This window comes from Salminus brasiliensis, chromosome 6 (assembly GCF_030463535.1).
Source record: "Salminus brasiliensis chromosome 6, fSalBra1.hap2, whole genome shotgun sequence".
NCBI lineage: Eukaryota > Metazoa > Chordata > Actinopteri > Characiformes > Bryconidae > Salminus > Salminus brasiliensis.
This window is the reverse complement of record NC_132883.1, coordinates 11,707,483-11,732,452: the sequence shown is the minus strand read 5'-3', so window position 1 is coordinate 11,732,452 and position 24,970 is coordinate 11,707,483. Positions and strand designations below refer to the sequence as shown.

Sequence of the window (24,970 nt, the reverse complement as noted above, 5' to 3'; positions counted from 1 at the left end):
ATTCATTTTCTTATGGTGATACACAATATGCTTTTTTAAGCATATCGAGAATATGATCAGTGCTTAAATAACACTGATCAGCTGCAGGTTTCATTACAAACAATGTAATTAGTTTGGTTTAACTGGATAAAGTAAAGCACATTTTAGTAAAAATCACTGAGTTTGGATGGTAGTTTTTAAAAATCCATCACTACTGATGCATTTTGTCTGCGATTACGTCTATTCTGTATATTCTGTTTATCGCAAAAATATCTCCAAATATCGTGATACAATATTTTTACTATATCGCCCAGCCCTACGTCCAAGCCAGTCTTCCTATCTCTGCACACCCAATAAGAGAGAGAGAGAGAGAAAATAGTCGTTTAGCCATTACATTGTGGTCTTTTGTGGCAAACTTGCTCAGATTCTTATGCATGCTCATTTCCCAGGTTTCTTTACATCTCTCTAAAAATGGCTTTTTATCCATTGAAAGGTTCTCTGCGGAATCAAACATGGTTCTTCCGAAGCATCACTTCAAAGCAGGAGTATGTAGATTCTTCAGTTTTAGACTGTGCAGTGTACCAGCTGATATCATCAACCCACAACACATGACCTCTTGATTTCTCTGACAGCGCAAAACATATAAAATAAGACAGCTGACACAAACCTGGGAAGCTGAGATATCGTCCAACAAACAGTGAGAGTCAACTGGTAAAGCAGCCCTTTTCTAATGCTAAATTTAGTGAACGCTACCACTGAAGCATCTGCTATACAGTCTGGCACCGTCCCATTCAAACTTCCCATCTGCCATGTCATAATGAAGCAGGAAGCTCGCCAACTGGATTAGAGAATGTCATGAGGAACCTGTCGCTGTGACAAAGCCGAAGGCATCTGCAGTGCCAGCGACCATGTAAGTGATGCCTTTCCTGACCCATTAGTAACCTGGCTGTGAAAACCAGCAAATGCTTGATGATAGTAGGCACGAAAGAGGCACAGAGGCGCTTCTGGAAACCTGCATTGCATGTTTCTCCATCTTTAACACTTACATGCATGCTTTACACTAACAGCAAATAATATCACCCATCAACTTATTTCTTTTTTTAAAGATAAATTATAATCAAAATTACATTCGCCAAAATTACATTAGATTTGCCATTTCTGTTTTCTTACATTAACAAGTATATTTTTTTTCTTATTATAAAAGTTGTTATAAAAAAAAAGTTCTTATAAAAGATGAATTTTTGTTCAGACAGTGACGGCAGTAAAACTGCATTTAAAGGACTAGTTTGGTGGAATCGAATTAACATAATTCATCACTAACCCCAGATGCACTCGATCAGCATAGACGTCTCTGATATCCGAAGTTTCCTTCTTTAGTTTAAAATGGGAGATGCTATGCTAACACTGCTAACTAACATTACACTTAGACCGTCAGCAATCCTCTTTGTAAATACACACCCAGACACGTCTCTCAGCCTGCTCAAAACACATTCAGGTCTTCGTTAGCTGCAACAGGATGTGGTTTAGAACACGATCTGACTTTGTTTAGTCTATCAAAACAAAGATAAACTAATTTTTGAGGGATTTGTTGGAAAAGTTATCCATTAGAAAATAGAATAGCCACCCCACCACCAGAGACAGTGTGTAAGAGTGGCCTAGAAAGGATATTACTACACAGCAGGGCTCTGTATTGGCAAGAACCTGGCTTTACGTCATGTGTCCCGATACAGTGGCTACGATTCAATATTTTGTGATATATGATATACAATATTTTGTGAAACTATAGACATTGTTTTAATTTACATTTTAATTTAATGTTTAAATTAACCTATTAATTTAATTTTCTTTAAATTAATCTTTCTTTTCTTTTTTCTTTTTTTTTTTTTACAAATAATAGTATAAAAACACACCATCATCTGCATAAAATCTGAGTAAAAGAAAAGTTTACTTTTTTTGCAATCAAAACAGGAGGCTCTGAAGATCTTAAGAGCACAAAACTGCCATCTGTGGTCAGGGTTTAAACACAACACAAAATGAACCACTGTCTGATACCAATATTTATGTGTAAACTATTCATAAACTATTTATCAGAATTGATACAGTATTGAAAACATAATATTCCAATACTTTTATATATTGATATTTTCTTACACCCATATTACAAAGGTTTAGGGAAGGGTAGGCTTCAGTCGAGGTACAGCGTATCCTCTGCAGGACTGTCCTATGAAAGACTCCTTCTATGTACAATCTACAGTCTAACCAGGATGCGTGACATCACCACGCAACCACCACCATGTCCCGCCTCTTGCAGCTGCGACGGGAAACTTGTGAGCTTTTTCATTTCTGCACAGAAATGAATTACAATATAAAAAAAAAAAACATTTTAAATGATAAAAGCGTAATTTTCCTGGTGCTGTTTTTGCAGCTTTTGTACTGTGTTGTATGTAAGCAGAACTGTGGGTAACCGAGCCAGTAAGGATATATCAGTTGCGTTCCTCGAAATTGCTCCGAAAGTTTCTTGGAACCAGAACTATCCATTTTTGGTTTAACTAAACTATATTAAAAAACAAAAACGTAGCTTTTCAATTTATTTTTGAAGCAGATAAATGAAGTTATGGGTGTGTATCTAGAAAGATGAGGTTGGTGACAGTCTAAATCCAGTATTTGTTAGCAACATTAGCCTAGCATCTCTGGCTCTAGGCTTGGCTGATTAACTGTATGTGGTGTAAGTAATAAATTGTGTTGATTCTATTCCTTTAAGTCAAGCATTACCTTTAAATACACAATATGGACAAAAATATTGGGACATCTGCTAATTTATTGTTTCTTCCTAAAGGAAAGTATTAGAATACCTGTCTCTACTGTCCAGGGAAGGCTTTTCTATTAGATTTTGGAGCATTGCTGTTTTGCTCAGGTTGTTGGATGATCACCGCCACACCTCTCCCCTCTGCTCCACAGCTCAATTCTGGGGGTTTATACCCTTCTAACCCACGACTGGCATTAGACATGATGATAATAGGTTCTGGAGAGTCCCATTCTATTGGCAGTAGTTCTCTACAGGCACTAGCTATGTGTGTGTGTGCATTTGTACATCTGCATCAGCAATGGGTGCAACTAAAAGTAGCTGGATGCATTCAATAGAAGGGGTGTCCACAAACATCTGGACATATATTGTAGTTTCTCTTTGCTCTCACAGCCTGAGTAAGAGAGGGAGGGAGCTGTAGGTAGGGAGAGGGAGGTGAAGGGCAGAGGGACAGATGAGGCAAGGACAGTGGTGTGAGAAATGCTCAAGGCCTGACACTTACCATCACCCACTCAGTACCAAAGTGACCACACACACACATACACACACACACACTCACTCTCTCTCTCTCATCATCGATTGCGTGCCACTGACCATATACTGAGTGTAGTTTTTGGTTGGGAGCATTTGGGACAAGTCAAAGACAGGTCTTATATATTACAGGGCATAAGAGCACAGGACACCAACCACGCAACACACACACACACACACCGCAGGCCAGGGGGCTTAGGACTCTAGTCATCCTGTCAGCCGTTCCTCTTCCCTGTTCACAATTCATGACAGCCTCATTTGTCTCTCTCTCACACACCCTCTCTCTCTCTTTCTCTCCCTCCCTCTGTCTCTCCCTCTCTCTGTCCTCTATATCTAGTTCTATCTCTCCATTTCTCTCATATCCTCATGTCCTTTTTTGCCCTTCAGTAGTTATTCTATTCTTTCCGGACTTTCTCTCCACTTTGTCTCTACCTTTATCTCTCTCCCTCCTCTTCCTCCATCTCTCTTTCACTGTTTCTTTTCTATCCTTTCTCTATTTCCCCTTGTCTTCCCTTTCTGTTTCTCTCTTTTCTCTCTCTCTCTCCTTCCTCCATGTCTCTGTTTTACTTTCTCTTCTCTCTCTCTTTCTCCTTCCTCCATTTCTCTCTTTCTTTCTTCTTTTCTTTCTCTCCACCTTCTTTACTGTCTCTTCTCTCTTTCTCCATCTGTCTCTTTTACCTCCATCTCTCTCTCCCTTTCATTGTCTCTCTCTTTTTTTCTCCACTGTCTTTCACTAGCCCTCTCTCTCCTTCATTCATCTCTATCTCTTTCACTATATCTCTCTTTCCTTCCTCCATCTTCTCTCTCTCCTTCCTTCATCTCGATCTCTCCTTCCTCCACCTCACTTCCTTTCATTGTGTCTTTCTCACCCCTTTCTCCATCTCTCTCTCTCCTTTCCCCATCTCTCTCTCTTTCTCCTTCTTCATCTCTTTCTCCCTCCCTCTGCCATCTCTCTCTCTTTCACCATCTCTCTCTCTCTCTCTCTCTCTCTCTCTCTCTCCTTCTGCCACTTCTCTCTCTTTCACTTTCACTTTTCCTCCACCTCTCTCTCTTATATTACTCCTCTCTCTATTTCCTTCATCTCTCTCTTTTGCATTGCCTCTCTCATTCCTTCCTCCATCTCTCTCTCTTTTGCTTTCTCTTCTCTCTCTCCTTCCTCTGTCTCGCTCTCGCCTTCCTCCATCTCTCTTCCTTTCATTGTCTCTCCCTCTCCTTCCTCCATCTCTCTTTCACTGTTTCTCCTCTCTCTCTCTCTCTCTCTCTCTCTCTCTCTCTCTCTCTCTCTCTTTCTCTCTCTCTCTCGCCTTCCTACATCCCTCTCTGTGTATGTATGTTTACCTCCCCACCCCCTCAGCTTTTCTCTTTCTCTCCTTGCCTCCGCCCTTCTCTCTCAAGGGTTATTGGTTTTATTGAGAGGACCTGCCTCATAAAGAATGACCTACACTACTTATGGTGTTACAGGACACGCTATGTGTGGGTGTGTTTGAGTGTGTGTGTGTGCGTTCGTGAGAGCGAGAGAGAGAGAAAAACACACTCTCTCATCTTGCTCTGATCTGTGAGGTAATTATCTGATTAGTGGTTTCCTTGTCGCTGCTCGACTCTGATTGGCTAACACTTCAGGTTCAGTGAGTGCTCCTCCAATCAGACCTCAGAGAGCAGCAGGTACCCACTCAGACGGCAAATACACAGACGCAAATTATAACCTGCTTAATGACAGAAATAAACATCTGCCTGGCGCACACACACACAGACACACACAGACACACACAGAGACACACACAGACACACAGGGGGCTGGAGAGGACTGCAAAATCCAATTCGCTAAGCCCTGCAATTGCTCCACAGTTAAAATGTCACCTTTAGCATTTAATAGGTGAGGCATAAATGCAGAAAGAAACCGTTATTGTTGCAGAATGAGTCTGGAACTGGCAACCCTGACAGAGTAAAAGGTAATGAAGACGACAGGACCATTATTCCCAAATAAAACGAATCATTTACACAAACATTGAGAAATGAATCAAATGTAATGCTGTAAAGTAAATGCAGTGCCCTCCTGCCAGCTGCCAGTGGACTCCGCAAACCTACGCAGGATTGAGAAGGTGCTTTAACCCATTGCAGGCAGGTTGCCTTGACCAAGCACGGTCACGCCAGCGGGATTTGCCATGGATGGTCCCAAACTTGGAACTTTCAGCGTAGAACGTACAGCTACATATTATAAACAGCACCTATTGCTTACACACACACACAGCTTGACTAGTTTCTGTCCGGAACCTGTTGGCACCATGTCTAATGCCAGATGTGGGCTAGAGGGGTATAAAGCCCCTCAGCATTAAGCTGTAAAGCAGTGGAGCTGTGTTCACTGGAATGACAGTGCTCCATCCAAACCTTTTGGAGATGTGCTTCATTCAGCGACAAGTGCGGACCCCACCTCATCCCCAACTCCCTGACTTATTCCAAAAGCACTGTATGGAGAACCATCATTCCAGGGAACACAGTTCCATTGCTCCACAGCTCAGTGCTTAAGCATGGTCCCAATAGGTTCATGTTTATCTGTTCCAGAGAGTCCTATTCTATTAGCAGTACTTCTATACAGGGACTAGACAAGCTGTGTGTGTGTGTGTGTGTGTGTGCATGTGTCAGCATTGGGTGCAAGCTAAAGCAGCTGAATGCATTCATTAGAAGGGATGTCCACAAATTAAGTTTGGACATTTAGTGCATGTAATACTGGTTAACGATGCTAATACAGGCAGTGACTGATAAATCCATCTACTGGTCAGCGAATTCACTCGACTGTTTGCAGAGCAGCTAATCGCTACAAGCCAACAAAATGTCGTAGTGGGCAGCACCAAAGCACCACACACAGCACCAGACACTGGAGTTTGAAGCCTGGTCTGGCCAAACACTGCTGCTAAACCAAGAAAGATGTGTAGAGTACGTGTGTGGCATGACTGGATTAGATAAGTCTCTCTGAAAAGAGATAGTAGTGCCAAGCTTTGTGCTCATGGGCACAAAAAAAACTCCCAGTTTTGTTGTGTTCACCTACTTAACTGCTAGGAGGTATTGTTTCTGGAATCTTAACCAATGTAAATGGTACGAAACTAGACAGGATTACACTGCAGAGAACTGGGCTTCATCTGAGCACAACAACCCTGACTTACCTATGTGGGTGCGGTGCGAGGCCAGGGTCAGCCGACCCCAGAGGGACAGCAGGGCCAGGGTCAGCAGCAGCAGCCACGCACATACGCTCTGCACGTCCCGCTCCCGCATTCTGAAACACACAGACACAAACACACACACGCCAAACGTTAGGGAAAACAATCTTCAGACACAGACCTATCGATTCTACAAATACATCAGAGGGGCTGTTATCTGCAGTTGTTCTTGGTCAAGCAGCACAAGACCCTGAAACCATGCGCTAGTGCACAATTGGGGATGAACAATCAAACCTTCCAACATCCGAACAGCTGTGCATATATACACCATATGTGCAAAAGTATTTGGACACCTGCTCATTCACTGTTAAAAAAATACCCTCTTTCTCACCTATTAAACAATGCTCTGTTCCAACTGCTCTGTCCTGGTACTGCCAGACCTGGCTTGCCACTACCCTGCTGTCCTGCTCTGGATCCTCACATTAATTAATTCTTGCCTCACTTCAAAGCTGTGCACATGACTGTTTGTCTGCATGTCTTGGACTTGCACATTTCACTCAAATTGATTTTTTTATGGCTTGATGCCACATTTCTTTCTTTTTTTTTTTTGGTCAATTTTATTCCTGTTATGTCATTTGTTTTGCTTTCCGTAATGACTAGAGGGGGTGAGTTCCCCTTTTGAGTCTTGGTTCCTCTTGAGGTTTCTTGCTCTCGATCGGAGAGTTTTTTTCTTTGCCACTGTCGCCCTTGGTTTGCCTAAAGGAGGCTTGGGCCCAAAGCTCTGTAAAGCTGTTTTGTGATAACATGCATTGTGAAAAGCGCCACATAAATACATGTGAGATTTAAAATCACCACCTCACCTCATCCCCATCTCCCCAAATTATCCCAAAAGTATTGAATAGTTCACCATCCTTCCAGAGACAGAACACAGTTTCTCTCAGTCTCATAGCTGGGGCGCTTTATACCCCTCTAGCCCACACCTGGCATTAGGCATGGTGCCAAAAGGTTTATGTTTATCGGCTTCACAGAGTCCAACCCTACTGGCAGTACTTCTCTACAAGGACTAGACAAGCTGTGTGTGTATGTGCAGATCTGTGTAGAGAGAGTAAAGTATTTACAACTGCATCAGTATCAGTACTCAGTACATCAGTACTGCAAAAGTATCACCAAAAAACTGAACAGAGCAGAGGCTAATACGATCCTCCCAATGTCATGAGAAAGTGATGTGCGATTGAAGGATACCCAGAGCTAGTTGTATGTCTGTGTGCATCTGACAGCATAGACATATTAACACAAGCACGGGAAAGCACAGCACCACTTTGTCTATATCAATACCATATCGGCTGATACTGATGTGAACTCCTATGGTTTTTGTTGTTGTTTCGAAATCATTTATATAATATTGATAATTTTTTTGACCATGCTCCTATTTTATCACATGCCATTATATTATGTTAGAACTCATATTATTGCATGATTTACTTTACTCTGCCTTGCTTCTGTTACCTTATGCATTGGGCAGTGCATTGTTTCTGTATCTTCACATCATTCTGACAAAGTGTGTAAATGCTTGATTGGAGTCAAGAGTTTGGCATCTGTTTACATGGTAATGCAAATTTGTGACATAGAATGGAAGGCCTAATGGAAAAAGCACATTTAATAAAACATTCATATAAACCATTAACAGACTTAAACAAGTGTGAAATTATGATTTTTATTTATTTCTAATGATATGATACATTTATTTATGCTAATAAATAAGATATAAGGTATAAGAAACAATAATAAGATAGAAATAAGGTCACATGAGTGATCAAACGAAGATCAGCCAACAGGAACATACTGGCTGCCCAACTTTAATCCTTAAATAAGCAGGAAATGGTGGTGAAAAATGATTTAACCCCTTAACACAGAAAGGCTTATTACACACTAAGGTGTATTATTCAGTAACTACAGGGACAAGTTTGTAATAACACTAATTTCCAAAAAATAAAAATGCTGTGTATTTCAGATGAGTTTATATTGGACTTCTGTGCCAATTGCTCCTCCTCCTCCTCCTCAGTAGAACTGCCCTCACTCTCTGGCTCTTAGTGTGTCCCAGTTCAGGGGCTGCATCTTTCGGAAGTTGTATATAAAGACTCTTGGCATCACAGTAGTGTGGTGGTAGTAGCTGTCTCATTTTGAGTCCTTTGTATGTGGCCGAGAAATGAGCCCCTCTTTTTTCATGGTAACGAAGGATCCGACAGGTGGATCTTTTGCCAGACAACATATCCCGAGATTCATTGTGTGCCGGCGAGGATGTCCATAAACACACTTTGCTGAAATTTGTTGTTAATTTCTATTTATTATTTATTGAATATTTGCGTATAACATTACAATCAAGGACATCTAAACTACAGACAAACTGCAAACTGTTATTATACAGCTTGTAAAACATGACAGAAAGCTGTAAAATACTGCAGAATTTAAAGAATACTCTTATCTGTGCTTAGCTGTGTTTTCTTAATTAAAAAGAATCAGTAAGCAATTGTATTCTATGTGAGGGTGAACAGAAGCGAGTGGTAATGTTCTGTGTGCTTGTGTGTGTGTGTGTGTGTGTGTGTGTGTGTGTGTGTGTTTGATCTGCAGAGAAAGAGGCTGTGATGAGAATTCACTCGTGACTCTTTCTGTAAACTGATCATATGGAAAGACAGACCCCTTTTGTCAGACCCAAACAACTCTGTGCTTTCGGAAGCAGCCCAGATATTTTATTCCGTTTGGCAGCGAGCGCGTCTACAATCAGCACGTTCAATAACGGCTCTGCTGTCTCCTGCCTGGCTCAGGCCCCAGTGCTTTGACAGCCGTGCTCTTTGAAGAGGAGGCCACAGAGGAGCACAGATTTACACACACTCGCATTTCAGAACAACAACACAATGACATACACACACACACACCGTCACTCTGTAGAAGAGACAGAGAGAGACAGAGAAACAAAGAGAACGAGAACGAGAGGCAGACCGAGAGACAGAGAGAAAAAGGAGGAGAGGCAGAGAGAGACAAGCAGAGGTAGTGAGGCAGAGAGAGAGGCTGAGAGAGAGAGAGAAAGGAGGAAGAGAGGCAGAGACAGAGAGAGTGAAATAGAGAGAGAGAGTGTGTGTGTGAGAGAAGGAAGAACCAGAAAGACAGAAAGAATAAGGTAGAGGTAGTAGAGGTAGAGGTAGTGAGGCAGAGAAAGAGGCTGAGAGAAGAGAGAGAGAGAGAGAGAGAGAGAGAGAGAGAGAGAGAGAGAGAGAGAGAGAGAGAGAAAGATATAGAGAGAGAAGTAGTGGTGGTGAGGCAGAGAAAAAGAGAGAGAGAAGGAAGAATCAGAAAGGCAGAGAGAGAGAGAGAGAGAGAGAGAGAGAGAGAGAGAGAGAGAAGAGGAAAAGAGAGGCAGAGAGAAAGAGAGAAAGAAGAGACAGAAATAAAGAGAGAAATAAGTAGAGGTAGTGAGGCAGAGAAAGAGGCAGAAAGAGAGAGAGACAGAGAGAGAGAGAGAGAGAGAGAGAGAGAGAGAGAAAGAGAGAAAGAGAGAGAGGCAGACATAGAGAGAGAGAGAGAGAGAGAGAGAGAGAGAAGGAGGAGCAAGGGAGGAAGAAATAAAGAAAAGGAAGAGCAATAGAGAGAGAGAGAGAGAGAGAGAGAGAGAGGGAGAGAGAGAGAGAGAGACAGAGAGAGAGAGAGAGAGAGAATAAAAAGGAGGTGCAAGACAGGCTGGGAGAGAGAGAGATAGGGGGCAATATGTGAGAAAAGGAGAGAGAGATAGAGAAAGAGAGAGACGAGGAAGAGAGACAGATGGGAAAGAGAGACTGTGATCGTGACACAGCAAAAGAGAGAAATGACAAACACTCAGGGAGAGAGAGGTAGAGATTAGGAGGCAGCGACAGAGAGGAAGAGAGACAAATGAAGACTGAATGTTGAGCTTGGAGTTTTTTTAAATGGACCGATTCTTCACGCTCGGGGGGATGTGGGGGGGTCTGTATGTTGCCAAGAGAACACATGAAATTATGCAGATTTATTGAGGTAATTAACGGAGTCTACGGCAGCCCACAGGGCACAGTCAGACATATCACACACACCATCTCCCCGGCACAGAACTGTATGTGTGTGGTCACAGGGCATAGAAATCCATTCTCCAACACACTGTGCTTTGGGAGGAGATACCGACACTAGTCTCAGTCTGAGAGATTCACTTTACTGCCTTCAAAAGAAAGGAGAAAAAAAAACAGGTAAATAAATAAATAAATAAATAAATAAATAGGGGGGTGTAAGTCATTTTGGCCATGACTTACAGGTGAAAAAGAAGATTAGAGTGGAGGAAGCTGGGAAAACTAGAGAGAGAGAAAGGGAGAGAGAGAGGGAGGGAAGGAGTGAGAGAGACAGAAAGAGAAAATAAGAGACAGAAAAAGCAATTGTTATCCGCCGCAGCCAGACTACCGTCTACACACCCACACACACACTACCATCCATCAGCGCCATAATCTACCTCGCCTCCACGCTGTCCAGAGTTACTTAACTACCGCACATCATCACCTTCACACCCTCTGTAATCAATACACGCCCTGATCAAATGCCGGAGTACAGAAGAGTCCAGCACAGCCCTTTTTCTATTGGCTGATTTAGCTTTAAATATATAAAGCCTTGAAGAGTGTAAGAAGAGTGTAACACTTTTAATGTGCATTTGAGAACATCGTCAATGTAAGGCCAAAACCTTGTATCTCCAAAATGGCCACTATACAGGAGATGGAGACGTTCAATGGAGGTCAATGTACAAAATATTTTTATTCCAAGCCATATTGTAACATGTCCATTCATCATGAAATTAGACTGACACTGTATTTGGAGTGGTCCTTTTAAGATTAGATGAAAACCTCACCAGGCTCTCAGTAATGTTATCAGCAACATCTCAGTGATGGAGCAGCATCACTGAGATCATCAAGAGACTTTACCTGAAGTCCAAGTTCAGATCTGCATCACTGATCATCAGGTCTAATACAGACCATCTCAACATCTTCAACCAGCTGCTATAGACTTGCTGCTGACACCAGTCTGGAACTGGAGCCGAACTGGATTAGGTTGAGACTAAAGGGTCAGGATGAGGTTAAGGGTTATGACTAGAGCCAGGACACACGCTTGTGAAATGACCGTATTTACGCACAGTGCGATATTCTCAGTGCAATTGCGTGCACTGAACCCTGACCCCTGTACCATGTCGGTTTGGTACGAATACAGGCACAGCCCATTAGAACCCTGAAGGTTACTATTTCAGACATATGAGGTTTTGCAGAAAGTGCCAATAGACCTATCCTGACTTCCAGGCAGTGTGTGGGTAGAATCCACAGAAGCTCTCTAGGCCCCATAGCCGTAGAAGTTAGTAAAAGTGAGCTTGGGACTGGAAGGTCGCTGGTTCAATCCCCTGGGCCAGGAGGAAGTGGGGGTGGGGGGAGTGAAGGATCAGTGTTTTCTCCTCCCTCATTTACATTCACAGCTGAAGTGCCCTAACCCCCAACTGCTCCCTGAATTCTGAGGTCCTGGGGTGTGTGTGCTCAATGCCCTATCCACTAGTGTGTTTATTTACTGCCACAGATGGACTCAATGCTGATATTGTAATTTTGGTGAATTTCTGACACTAAAATAAACAGAAAAAAGCAGAATAAATACAAAATGCAAATTTTGACCTCATAACTTGGCCTCATGTCCCTAAGCCTAGGCCACAGCTGAGGTAAAGGAGGCCTTGCTAGCTCAGGCATACAATAGCTTCTATTCAGGGCTTATTCACGCACGTTCAAGACGCCCTGAGCAGGATGTACACAAATGTCGAGGCTTGCTGGTTTACTATTATAAGATCCTGTATTCATGAATAGCTGCTCATCCTTCCTGGGACAGCAGAGCGGTTGCTTGCGGAGGCTCAGAATCGCTGTGAAAACCTGATCCTGATCTTGTTTAGCTTATTCTGATCATGTTTTTTTACTATATAGAAGCTGGTAAACCAGAACCTGGTGGTCAGTTTTAACTGGACCACAGGATTTTCTGAGGGAAGGCAAATGCAGCTGTGTCGCCAAGGTAACAGACACAATGGAATAGCAGGAAGAAAGCCATCTGTAATGTATGCAGTCGCAATGGCTGCTATGGCCTTCTGAGGTAGAAATGCTCTTTTTTGCTTTATATCATTAATCATATAACAATGTCTGATTAAAATGTGCAGTAATACAGTAAAACGTTGAAGATAAGTAAACATAGCGGGTTTATTTGGCCAAAATATTACATTCAAACATTAAAAAAGGCCAAATAACTGTCTTAGTTGTTCTGGTGTTACAAATGCACATTCCATTATATTTTAATACAAACTGTCCTGCTGCAAAATCTCATCCACCGCTTCTTTAGGTTTAACAAAAAGAAGAAAGCAAAAAGACACATTTTTCAGCTGCATTTGGAAGATCTTGCAAATAGAACATCTGTCAGTGACGTAAGAGCCAAGAAATGTAGCCCTCCTTGCCTGGTTTCCGAGGCTTTGGGACACCTATGCAGTGTCAGTGATGCAAAGCACCAAAAATAACCTTAATTAAACGCAAAACTGTTTTACTGCTAATGTTGGGCGGTACAATGGTAATACCGTATACCGCATTTCTGTTCTGTGCCTGTGGCCAAATAAGCTTATTCCCCCATGTGCTTTTTAGGGAGCCACAGGGTGGAGGCGTCGTGGGAGCTCACTGATTGGTGATGTCACACTTTGAAAACAGCTGTAGGTGTATAGGTGTGTTGATTTCAATTAAAAGGGAGAGCAAGCAAACCTGAATGAACCAGTCTACTAAAGGTGTAAATAAAAAAACAGCCAAAAACACTCCTAAGACCATTAACTCAACTCTCAGATGCTCTCAGATAAGAGGCTTTAAACGTGTGATTTGAGGATCTTTAGCTGGAACATCAGCCTGTGCTGTGATGTTTAGCCTGCTAGCTAACTTACCTAAGCAGATAAGAACTAATTCTGCAAGCATGCGATCGCATTGACCTTTCTCTTCCTCCCAACTCCAGATGCTCGACTTCGCTCTCTTATAGACACTTAGAGTTTTTATCATCAACACTCCTTAGCCTAGCAGTTTACTTGGTGACTTGGTGGATCGATAGCTGAGCTAGCTAAGCAAAGGCTAGCTTAGCAAGTGGTCTACAGGAACCAGAGCTAGATCTGAGGCATTATCATCTGAGCGTTTAGGAGTGGGCTTTTCCAATTTTATTTTTTTATTATTCCGTGGTTAGCAGAAGCATCTTACTAACTCAGCTAAGGCTATCCAGCTTCTCTCCTGATTCAGGGCAGTTGTCAGACTGATGGTTTAACTCTTACTAAACATCTGATTTAAAATTGAGCATGGTGAGCAAACTGAACTTTGTAGTAGCTATTAGAACTGTATAAACTATTGTATTCTTTTCAGTTGTAAAATAACACAGGATGAGATTTGGAAGCCAGCGTAAAACCATCTGCGGTTGTTTTACAATGTATGCGAACCCCTTTCCCAACCCCCCTCCACAGTATGAAAAGAGTGGATACCGCCCAACCCAAGTTACTACTTTTATACCACACTCTCGAGACTTGTCTCTACAGCTGCTCATGGGTGTGAGACCTCCAGAGCGTCTGCTGAAGCTCCACTATGGCTTGTTAGAGTTAATAATGTAGAATGGAGTGAGGGAGGAGATGAAGTGGAGGCGACAGTTCTGAAGAAGCAAAAGACTCAGTAAAGGGAAGTGCTTAAATCCGCAGCAGTGTGGTTGGTGGAAGCAGACGTTCGTTAGCAGCTTCATTTCCTGCTTGGCTAAGACTTCCGACGAATTCCACTTCCACTGAATCCAGGCAGACTGACGGGAAGCGAACTGTGGACAGCCGATTAAACAGTGTAAGAAGCTGCTGAATCTGAAAGAAGAGAAACTGATCTGCGCGTGTCAGTGTTTGTGTGTATGCATTTGAGTTTGCTAAAGACAACACAGCCGCTGGGTGTTCTGGCAGTACTGGTTCGAGGGCAAAACAAATACTGGTTGTTCATTAGCTCTATTCACCCGGCAGCCTGTGTACAGCTGAGCGGTAAACAGGCGTAAATAACCAGAGGCCAGCGCTGCCAACACCACATTGCAGCACTTCTAGCGGCCCAGCGTAATTACTGACCACAAAGTCCGACTGCGCAGTAATTGCTAACGTGTTTTTTTCACTTCTTGTTTTGTTCACTTGCTTTTGTTTTTGTTGTTCTTTTAATATGACTGGGAGGAACGACTGTTTCAGAGAAGGAGAGATACAGAGAGGGAGAGGGAGGGGGAAGACAGGAGAGATGGAGAGGAACAAGAAAGAGACAAAGAGAGGAAGGGGACAGCTAAAAGGAGAGTGAGAGACAGTAAAAGGAAAAGAGAGGGAGCATCCGCAAGACAGAAAGACGAGAGGTAGGAAGGTAAACAAATAGAGAGGTTGAGAGATAGATAGATAGATAGATAGATAGACAGACAGACAGACAGACAGACAGACAGACAGATAGATAGATAGATAGATAGATAGATAGATAGATAGATAGATAGATTAAGCTAGTTAGGCTCTCTATCCTGATTTGCAGCAGTTTAACATTTGCAGATTCAATTGAACACAGTGTTCTCTCACAGTATATGTCCAAATGTCTGTGGACAACACACACAGCTTGTCTAGTCCCTGTAGAGAAATATTGCCAAGAGAAAAGGACTTTCCAGAGCAGATAAAAATGAACCTTTTGGCACCATGCCAGACAATGCCAGATGTGGGCTAGAGGGATATGAAGCCCCCCCATCATTGAGCTGTGGAGCAGTGGGACTGTGTTCTCTGGAATGATGGATGGTGCTCCATCCAATACTTTTGGGACGAGTTGGGGAGTTGGGGATGAGGGGGGCTGGTGATTATTCAACATCCTGACCTCACTAAAGCTCTTGTCGCTGAATGCAACGAAATCCTCACAGCAATGCTCCAAATATCTAGTAGAAAGCCTTCTTCCCTGGACAGTAGAGACAGTTACTCTGACAAAAGCAGAATAAACTCTTTTTTAATACCCTTGATTACGGAAGAAACAGTGAATGAGCAGGTGTCCCAGTACTTTTGTCCATATAGTGTAGTTCATGGTTTATGGTACTTTTTCAGAATTAAAATAATGCAGGATGGGTCAGCATTAAAGGTCCATAAACGTAGGGTCATACTACCTAAGCTACTCTCCGTCCCTGGTAATACTGTATAAACAAAAAGAGTTTACTGCCCAGCCCTAATAGAGCAAGAGAGTGTGCGCGAGAGCGCGCGAGAGAAATCAATTTTCTTGTTAGATGCATGCGGTCACATCTACACATTAGAGAATCATGTGTCAGATCAATAGCAGTAGCAATGCACTTGACTCACATTGCCACTAACATACACAAACACGCCATACATGTCCACTCACGCACACTCACTCTCCTCACATTGAAAGGCAGAGTCGGCAGGAATGCACGCCTGATTCCCCGCTCACACAGCACGGTGCACAAACACACACTGTGAGGCTTTATTACAGGGAACGTAGCAATTTTGCATCACTCCAAAATCCACACACACACATACACACCCAACCCGGGCAGTCCAGCACGGCTCTCTGGCGAAACACAGCATGCTAATCTATTCTTCTTCCTCCATACAGAGGAGAGCGCATTTCTGGATCATTGCTCCAGCTCATCCCAAAGGTACTGGATGGAGTTCCGTCACTCCAGAGAATGCAGTTGCTTCACTGCTCCACTGTCCACTGCTGGGCATGGTGACCATAGGCTCATGTAGACTATTGGCAGAGCTTTTCCATAGAGATTACACAAGCTGTGTTTGCTCGGCTGAACAGCACTGGGTCCTCCTTTAGGTTGCTGCATTCACTGATTAAAAGGTGTCTACAAATAAAAGGAAATTGGACACTATATGTCCAAATATTTGTGGACACCCCTTCAAATTAATGCATTCAGCTATTTTAAGTTGCACACACTCCTGACACAGATGTGCAAATGTTCACATACAGCTTGTATAGTCCCTGTAGAGAAGTACTGCCAAAAGAATAGGAGCCTCCAGAGCAGATAAACATGAACCTGTTGTCACCATGCCTAATACCAAGGGTTTCTCTGGAATAATAGTTTTGCTCCATCTAATACTTTTGGGATTAGTAGGGAAGTTGTGGATGAGCTAAAACGCTCTTGTCGCTGAATGCAGCCAAAGCCTCACAGCAATGCTTCAATATCTAGAAGAAAGCCTTCCCTGGATAGTGGAGAGCATGTTAGTCTAGTGATGGAGAAACAGCAAACTGCAGCACTTAACAAGAAAATCCAAAGCCCATGTACACATCATTGCCTTCGAAGCAATGCCATCAGGTTTGATGTCTATCATCTCCAATTTCCAGTTACAACACCCAGGCCTGCAGAGGACCATGACTCAAACCATTTACACGGCCATATCAGAATATTACGAACGCCTACCTAATAGTGGGAATAACCACCTTTGGCTTGGATGACACTGACGAGATGTCGTATCTTGGACTGTATTAGGTGATGGAAGGTGTTCATTATAGAGGTTAACTGCTCCACAGTGGTGCGTCGATTGCTCTGTACCTCTCACCGGATTCGCCGTTCCCCTCTGGCATCAATAGCCCAAGGAAAAGTCCATTGGCAGTACATCTTCGCTGTGGCAGCTCTACAACGTCCCACAAAGTTAGCAGTTTCCAAAATGCTACCGCCAATCGCTCACTGTCACAGTCATATCGAAATATTATGACCACCCCTGGTTTGAAATAAGCTTGGCTCGCGACATTACACGTGACAGGGTTTGAGGCATGTAGAAAAAAGCTAACACACCAGTCAGTTGTAGCAGAGAGGTAAATGATCGTTATGGGCAAAGGACACAATTTGACTGATGTCCAAAAAGGCATGATAATAAGGTACCGGGTAAAGGCTGGTAGCATCTCGGAAACTGCTAACTAGCTGAGAGGAGAATATTCAAGACTTAGTTAATTCTTGCTTCTGAGCTCCCCCTACTGTCAGGAAGTGTAATTTGCACTTTTCACCACCACTACACATGCATTTCTGGACAAGCTGAGAGTTACAGAACATTACACTGAAAGTGAAGGAGGAATGCAAGCTGAGGTTGAAGAGTTCTATTACATGATTTTACCCAAACTTGACATACATAATGCAGTTAGCAGCATCCTGGGCCAATAGTCGTTGTTATAGAGAAGTTAGTTATCATAAAATCGTATTCCCTCCCGCACCAACTGAACCTTGTTTTTTTTTGAAGACGTTGCCCGAGACCAGAGAATCTGGTCAGAAAATTTTTTGAGGACAAGTTTTGTTTGGTGCACCCAAGTATAAGTGGAATGTTCACACCTGTCAGGTTTGATTGGTCCACACTAATAAAACAAACAGACAGGTGTGAAAATGCCCACAGAAAGTCATTGAAATAGCCTCATCTATCTCTACTGTTGACATGTAAAGCTTGGGGATGTCCTTTGTGGCAGTGTATTGATTTGTTTAGTATTTGTATTTTGCACTGCCCATTTTCATAAGCACCAATTTCACCAAGACAGCTCTCCTCCCTACGTTCAAGTGTGCTTGACCAGTGGAGTGATTCTGTTTGTGATGGTGGAGAGGAGAGGCATTGTGTACTAAAGGCTGTCGGTACAAAGCTTGCTATTCATTCTGTTCCTGAGCGCTACAGCAATACAGCTACAACATACTCATTTACTGGAGAAAGAGAGAAAGAGAGAGAGAGGCAGGGCTCTACTTGTTTAATTAATCCCGCTGGAATCCGGTTTGCCGTCTTTGCAGATGGCGAGTTCAGCACACAGAGACGTTTCTGTTTCATTTCTTCACTGACTGGAGAACATGCCCACATCAAACTCTCGCTTTCTCTCTCAGTCTTTCTCCCTCTGTCTCAATCTCTCTTTCTCTCTCTCATTCCAGCTTTGTCTCTCTCTCTCCCTCATCCCTCTCTCTCTCTCTCTCTTTCCTCAGAGACACTCCCTCACACCAGGCAGTCCTTGGCTGCTATTTTATGTGAAGGTTTCTGAATGTGTGCACATCTGTTTGGGTCTGATGATAATGAATAGACACACACTGGCTCCTAAAAATGGAGCATTGTCTGCTCTTACTGTAAACGACCAGCCCAAATGGAGTGTGAATGAATAAATAATGTGGTAACTGTCAGCGTATACAGTGCTGTGAAAACAGTATTTGAGAGTGCATTGACGACTTGTCCAGGTGGTCACAAAAGAACCTGAAGGAGCAATCCACTGTTGACCAAAAAGAAGCCAAAGGTTTGTCTCACATTTGCCAAGAAACATCTCAATGACTTCTACAAAAGACTTTTGGGAAAATATCCTGTTGACGGATGACCCTGCTGAAGAAACAGCTCAAGCTTGTTACGCTGGCTGACCTGGCTGATAGGGCATGTTTTTTTTTGGGTTTGATGGTTTAGCTGGTCAACAAGATAAACATGATCAACCTGACCAAGCTAGACCACCAGTATAATCAAGCTGGTCAACCAGCACAATCTATCATGACCAAGCTGATCAACCAGCACAACATATATATATTCTGCCTTGACAAATACCTTTTCAACCACACTGAACAACATAGACCAGCTTAGACCACCTAAAACCAGTTAACAGAAAAAGTTAGAGTGGAACAAAGGTGGAACGTTTTGGAAGACATGGGTCCTGTCACATCTTGCGTGAGCTAACAAACACCTCAATCCACCACAAGAACATCACACCAACAGTCAAACATGGTGGTGGTCTGGGGTCAATAATTCTGAAGGACCTGAACAAGTTAATGAAACCTCTGCCTAATATTTGTCAGTTAGAGAAATAAAAGGCTTAAGTGCAGTTGGGTTATGCAGCAGGACAATGATCCAAAGCACAAATGCAAAAGCTTATTGAGATGCTGTGGCAAAACCTTAAACAGGCTCAGAGACCGTAGAGCATTGCCTTAGCTGTCTTTTTAATTGGTTGTTTTCTACATTCTACACAGGGGCAGTGAATGGGCCACCCTTTTTTAAGCATATGCATCATCACTAACACAAAAACTATTTGCAGTTTTTCACATTTTGACTAATTTAATCTTTTTACACTGACGTCCACTGAAAGTTATGTTTTCCTGTAAAATTGCTGTAAAAAATGAAAATACAAGGTTGGCCCTAAATTTTAAAAGTTAAAATATGACTGGTTTAATTTTTTTTGGCCCAGTTCAGTCACACTGCCACGCTGCATCTAAAACCAAGAAACTCTGGAGAAAATAGGTTTTTAAGTCCTCGAATTTTAGCCCCTTCAAAGTTACCTTGCCTGAAAGACCCAATTTGATCCCCATTTGTAATCTTTCAGACCTGCAAAATTCTCGCTCCCATTAGAGTGATGGAGTCATACACGTCAAAGAAAAGAACAAGAGATGAGCTACACTTTGTGCTGTCTTTCAAAAGCTAATGTTGCCTCTATTTTTGGCTCAGGCTGGTGTTCTCCTTTCTGTAAAAGAAACCTGCGTTTGCACTGCTATAATGCTATGGGATGAGAGAGAGAGAAAGAAAGAGAGAGAGAGGGAGAGAGAGAATGAGCTGGCGCGTACTCCACGGGACGGTGCAGGTTTCTGGCAGTTCCCAGGCTCAGGCGTCAGTAGATGTAAGGCTGAAGAGGCTGGGCATGCGCTCCGTTGCGCACTGCGACAGCTAACCTGGCCGACTGCACACACGCGACAGCTTACATCAGCCCGCTGATCCTGCCAAGCCCGTACCTGAGCCCAGACACCAATCACGCGCTGGCACGGCACATGACAGCCAATTAAAACGCACTCTGACAATCCAGACGGGAAGAAAGGGAGGCCAAAGAAAAGAGCGGCCTGCAAATGAGACACTTATTAGGCGCGCTAAGAAAACAAGCTTAAGTCGGAGTGCTTCTTAATGAATTCACGCTCTGAGAAACACTTATTATGAGCCGCTGGCTGGAATCATCCGTCCATAATTCATAAACTTTAACTTAACGTCAAAACAACAGATGAAAAGCATTGTCTTCTGAAGAATTGGTGGAGTGCTTTTCTTTTCACCCAGTTTAGAGGAGTAGAGGACTGCCGTAGCTAAGGATTAGCTCTGTAGAAAAGTATTACATACACTTTAGGGACAGAAGTATTGGGACACCTGCTCATTCATTTCGTTGGAGTAACTGTCTCTACTTGATTTTGAAGGGGCACTGCTGTGAGGATTTCATTGGATTCAGCGGCAAGAGCATTAGAGAAGTCAGGATATTGGATGATCACCACCTCAACTCAATCCCAACTGCCCAACTCATCCCAAAAGTATTGGATGAAGCACCATCCATCATTCCAGAGAACACAGTCCCACAGCTCAGTGCTGGGGGTATTTATACTCCTCTAGCCCACTCGCAGCATTAGGCACGGTGCCAATAGGTTTATGTCTATCTGCTCCAGAGGGTCCTATTCTGTTGGCAATACTTCTCTACAGGGACTAGACAAGCTGTGTGTATGTGTATGTGCACTTGCACACCTGTGTCAGCAATTGGTGCTATTTAAAGTATCATAATGCATTCATTAGAAGTGGTGTTCACAAACATTTGGACATATAGTGTACATGCTCTCATCTGCTCATCTATACAAAGCTTGTTATATTAATCCCAGAATTTACATACATCCTCGTCCAAGCTGGCTAATCAGTAAAACACAGTAACAACATCAGGAGAATATGGTGTTGCTGATGTTGGAGAGCAGCACATTAATTTCAGACTCTGCTAGTTATGGGAATAAGGGTTCCTAGGTGAACCAGGCCTCATAACCACAGCTTTTCCTGTGCCAATATAAGCAGCATGGGACCTCAAACTTGGCAAGCAACAAGAAAAAGCTGGGTGGAGCAAACATGAATCAGTGCTAAGCTAAAAGCTAACACTAATCAGGTGGCTTTTAACATCTCCTCTCACCAGCGTCCGCTGGACTACCTCAGATGACTACCAGACTGGAGCTCAACCCACATCAGAAGGGAAAGTACTGACCTATTTTTTTTAACCAGTGAGACTCCAGAAAGCCAAACCTGGGGAAGGAGTGGGGGCAAGGCTAAAAGCTAATTGGCTGTAATCTATTTAGCATGCTAATATCACATTGCACTGAGAGGACACAATGAGAGGATAAACACTATACAGTAAGATTGGGGAATAATTACAGTGTTTTTGTTACAGTTATAAAGCTAGCAAATATGTGGAAATATGCGACTATGCGACTTCTTTCGCCAGTGCAATGAACCAGTCATGGTTAAACAACAACTGAGGCATATATATATATATATATATATATATATATATATATATATATATATATATATATATGCCATATAAAAACTACTTAAATGCGATATGGTAAAAATACTATATCACAATATTTAAGGACAATATATGACATGTTTCACGATACATGTAATCAGAGAATAAATACACCAGTGGCGGCAGATTCTTATAAACCACTATCCAGAACCTCTCCCCTACTGAATAGAGTGATTTTATTCAACATTTGCAGGTCTTCATTTTGTTTAATTGTTATTTCTTGTATTATATATATATATATATATATATATATATATATATATATATATATATATACACACAAACACACACACACACACACACACACACACACACACACACACACGTATCACACTACATCAGTACCCAAGTTCATTTCGTCACTCTATTTCCTCACTGTTTTAAAATCTCATTCTTATTCTAAACTGTAGCATGAAGAGATGTGAATCTGGAAGAGTGATTAGGCCCCACTGCCACAACTACAAATACTACAGCCTCCACTACAGTCTTTATACATTATTCAGATGATTGCATGCACAGTGCTGCAGACTGCAAAGAGCCTGGAGGAAGCATTCAAGAGGTAAACAAAAGTTTTTAAATGATTGTGTTTAGAACACTTCAACACCATGACTCATGATATCACACACACACTCCCACACATTTCTTTTTTGCATTATGTTAGGATGTGAGACCTTACACAAGTCTGATATGTGTCAGTGATCGTTATAGGATAATCACTGCCACTGATATCACAGTGGGCTTCACTAAATGAACAAGCCTACTTACAGGATGTTTTATGGTGTGTCGTAAACAATCGCTGACACTTCAAATGAGTTTCTGTGAGTTTTACGGATGTTCTAAAGCTAGTAGTGACAATGGCATAACAGTGGTGCCCTACAGGCCACTGATGCCAGAGGGGAACGCCAACTCAGGTGAGTGGTACAGAGCAATCTGGTCCATGTGCAACAGCAAGCACGGCAAACAGTGGCCGATGAGAGGGCCGTAGATTTGTATAATCCCACTGCTAGCAAACATCTTTTGAGAGCTTTGTTGCCATTAAACATTTTGCTATGTTGTATAATCAAATACCATGACACATCATTAGGGACAACAGTGTTGTAACAAGTAATTGGTTTTAGCTAGGTTGTGGTTGGGGTTAAGCAGTATCCATCACAAACAATAGTACAACATCTTCATCCCTTTTAATGCCTTTCAGCGTTCTGAGGTCTCTCCACCATCCAAATGCCAATGTTTACATGCGTCTTCGTCCTCTCCTGATCTAAAAACCTTTGGCATGCCTTTTGTTTAGCAGAGTTTTTCCTTTTTGGCTGTTTCTCGGCCATTTCTGCTGGACAATGTGTGTAGTATAGTATGTAGCTAGCAAGTGCCAGATACATAATCTACCCTGCCTCTCCCCTTTCCCCGTCCTGTGCACAAGTACAAACGCCTCCTGCTTGTTTCTAGACATTCCTTTGAGTAGTTTGGAACCCTGGCAGCTATGCAACGTAATGAGTACCATTGTCATCCATGTGGCACACTAGGGTATTCCATCTGTATCTTGCTGGCCTAATATGCATTAAACCATACGTCAATGTCAAGCAAAAATCTTGTATCTCCATTTTTTCTTTTTTTTCCTTTCGGACACAATGTGAACCTGGCTGTTGTTCTTGACATTGTCTCACAATTTCATGATGAATGGACCAATAGAAATGCTCCAAAATGACTTTGTACATTGACTTTCACTGAAAGTTAAGGTTTTCACCTGCCATCAGCAGCCAGAGCCTGAGAGAGTGCAATTGGCCTCGCTCTCTCTCTGATAGGGTACATGGTAGAGACACATTGATCCATCTTTTTCTGTACCGATACAGATACCGTTGCTGAAATAATAAATCATATATCTCACCATGTGGGAGAGACTTAAGGCATCAGGATAAACTTAAACATTATTTTACATTGTACAAACTATAACAAATTAACCCAGTTTCTATTTGTGTCACTAAAACATAAATATAACAATTGTGCTGGACCTTTGCACAGTGTTGTATTCTGAAATTTAAAGTCTGTGAGACTACAAAGGAGCTAGCAGCTCTTCCCTACTCTGTACTACTTATATGGAAAACGAGCTAGATTACTCGCTGAGAGATAACAAGTCAAGGACACCACATTTGCTATTTGATATATGTGTATCACATCTGTAGGTTACTCTGATCCTGAGTTACGAAGTCTAGAATACTGACAGTGTGAAAATCGGGTTCCGTAAAAATGGATCGGTCCCCTGGATCAGACTAATAATCCAATATCCGAACCTAGTATGGATCGGTGCATTCCTAGTAGATGGCTCACTCTCTCTCCCTATGTCACTTCAGTGTGATGCTAGTCAGCATGGGCTGAGCTGGGTACCCGGCACTCCTTTAAGAGTGTTGGTTACCCGGTGGTGTTGCATCAGCGGCGATGTTGTGCATGTGTCGGAGAAGGCCTGTGTCAGTCCTCACTCTTCCAGTGTTGGGAGCATTCTATGTAATTGGGGGAGAGGATTAATGAGTGGGGTGGGTAATTGGCTATTTTGTTTTATATAAAAAAAAAAAACATTTCCTTCTCCAGTGAAGTAGTCATTTTGGAGATTCCAGGTTTCTGCACAACAGTGGCAATATGTAACACAGTATTTGCAATAAATTGCAACCATTAACCCCAGTATCCAATGTTTCCTTCAGTGTAAAAGGTGAACACAAGTTACCCATGTTTTTCAGGACACGTCAGGCCAACAGTTTAGTCTGCTAACCTGCTATACAGGCTGATCTTTGGCCAGGAGTGTGTATGGATGTGCTTCAGCACTACTGACAGCTCTATGGTTCATCCAGCTCACCAAATGTGCCTCACTGAGCATGCTCAGATGTCACTCACCTGCCAGGCCAGAGGCATGATTGATAAAGAAGCCGACAATACCTGTCTGAGGGTATCTCGTCCAACACACATGCACATACAGGCACACAAAGATACACACACGCACAAACACTCCCTCAAACACACTCAAAAGTCCCTGTCTGAAAGTATCTCATCTCGTCCTGCAGGGAACAGGCACAGAGCTGAGGTCATAGCCTGTGAACACACACAGTAAGTCTGCAGAGTTGTCTCTTAAACTTTCA

At 42.6% G+C, this 24,970-nt stretch overlaps 1 protein-coding gene across 1 annotated transcript in view; it reads right to left on the bottom strand.

The window, feature by feature from the left end:
* tafa3b (TAFA chemokine like family member 3b) overlaps positions 1-24,970 on the bottom strand; it is a 160,959-nt gene that overhangs the window by 55,065 nt on the left and 80,924 nt on the right. The window contains exon 2 of the mRNA XM_072680871.1: positions 6,472-6,581. Within this exon, the coding sequence (XP_072536972.1) occupies positions 6,472-6,580 (109 nt within the window). The 5' untranslated portion in view covers position 6,581. The remainder of the gene's footprint in view (positions 1-6,471; positions 6,582-24,970) is intronic.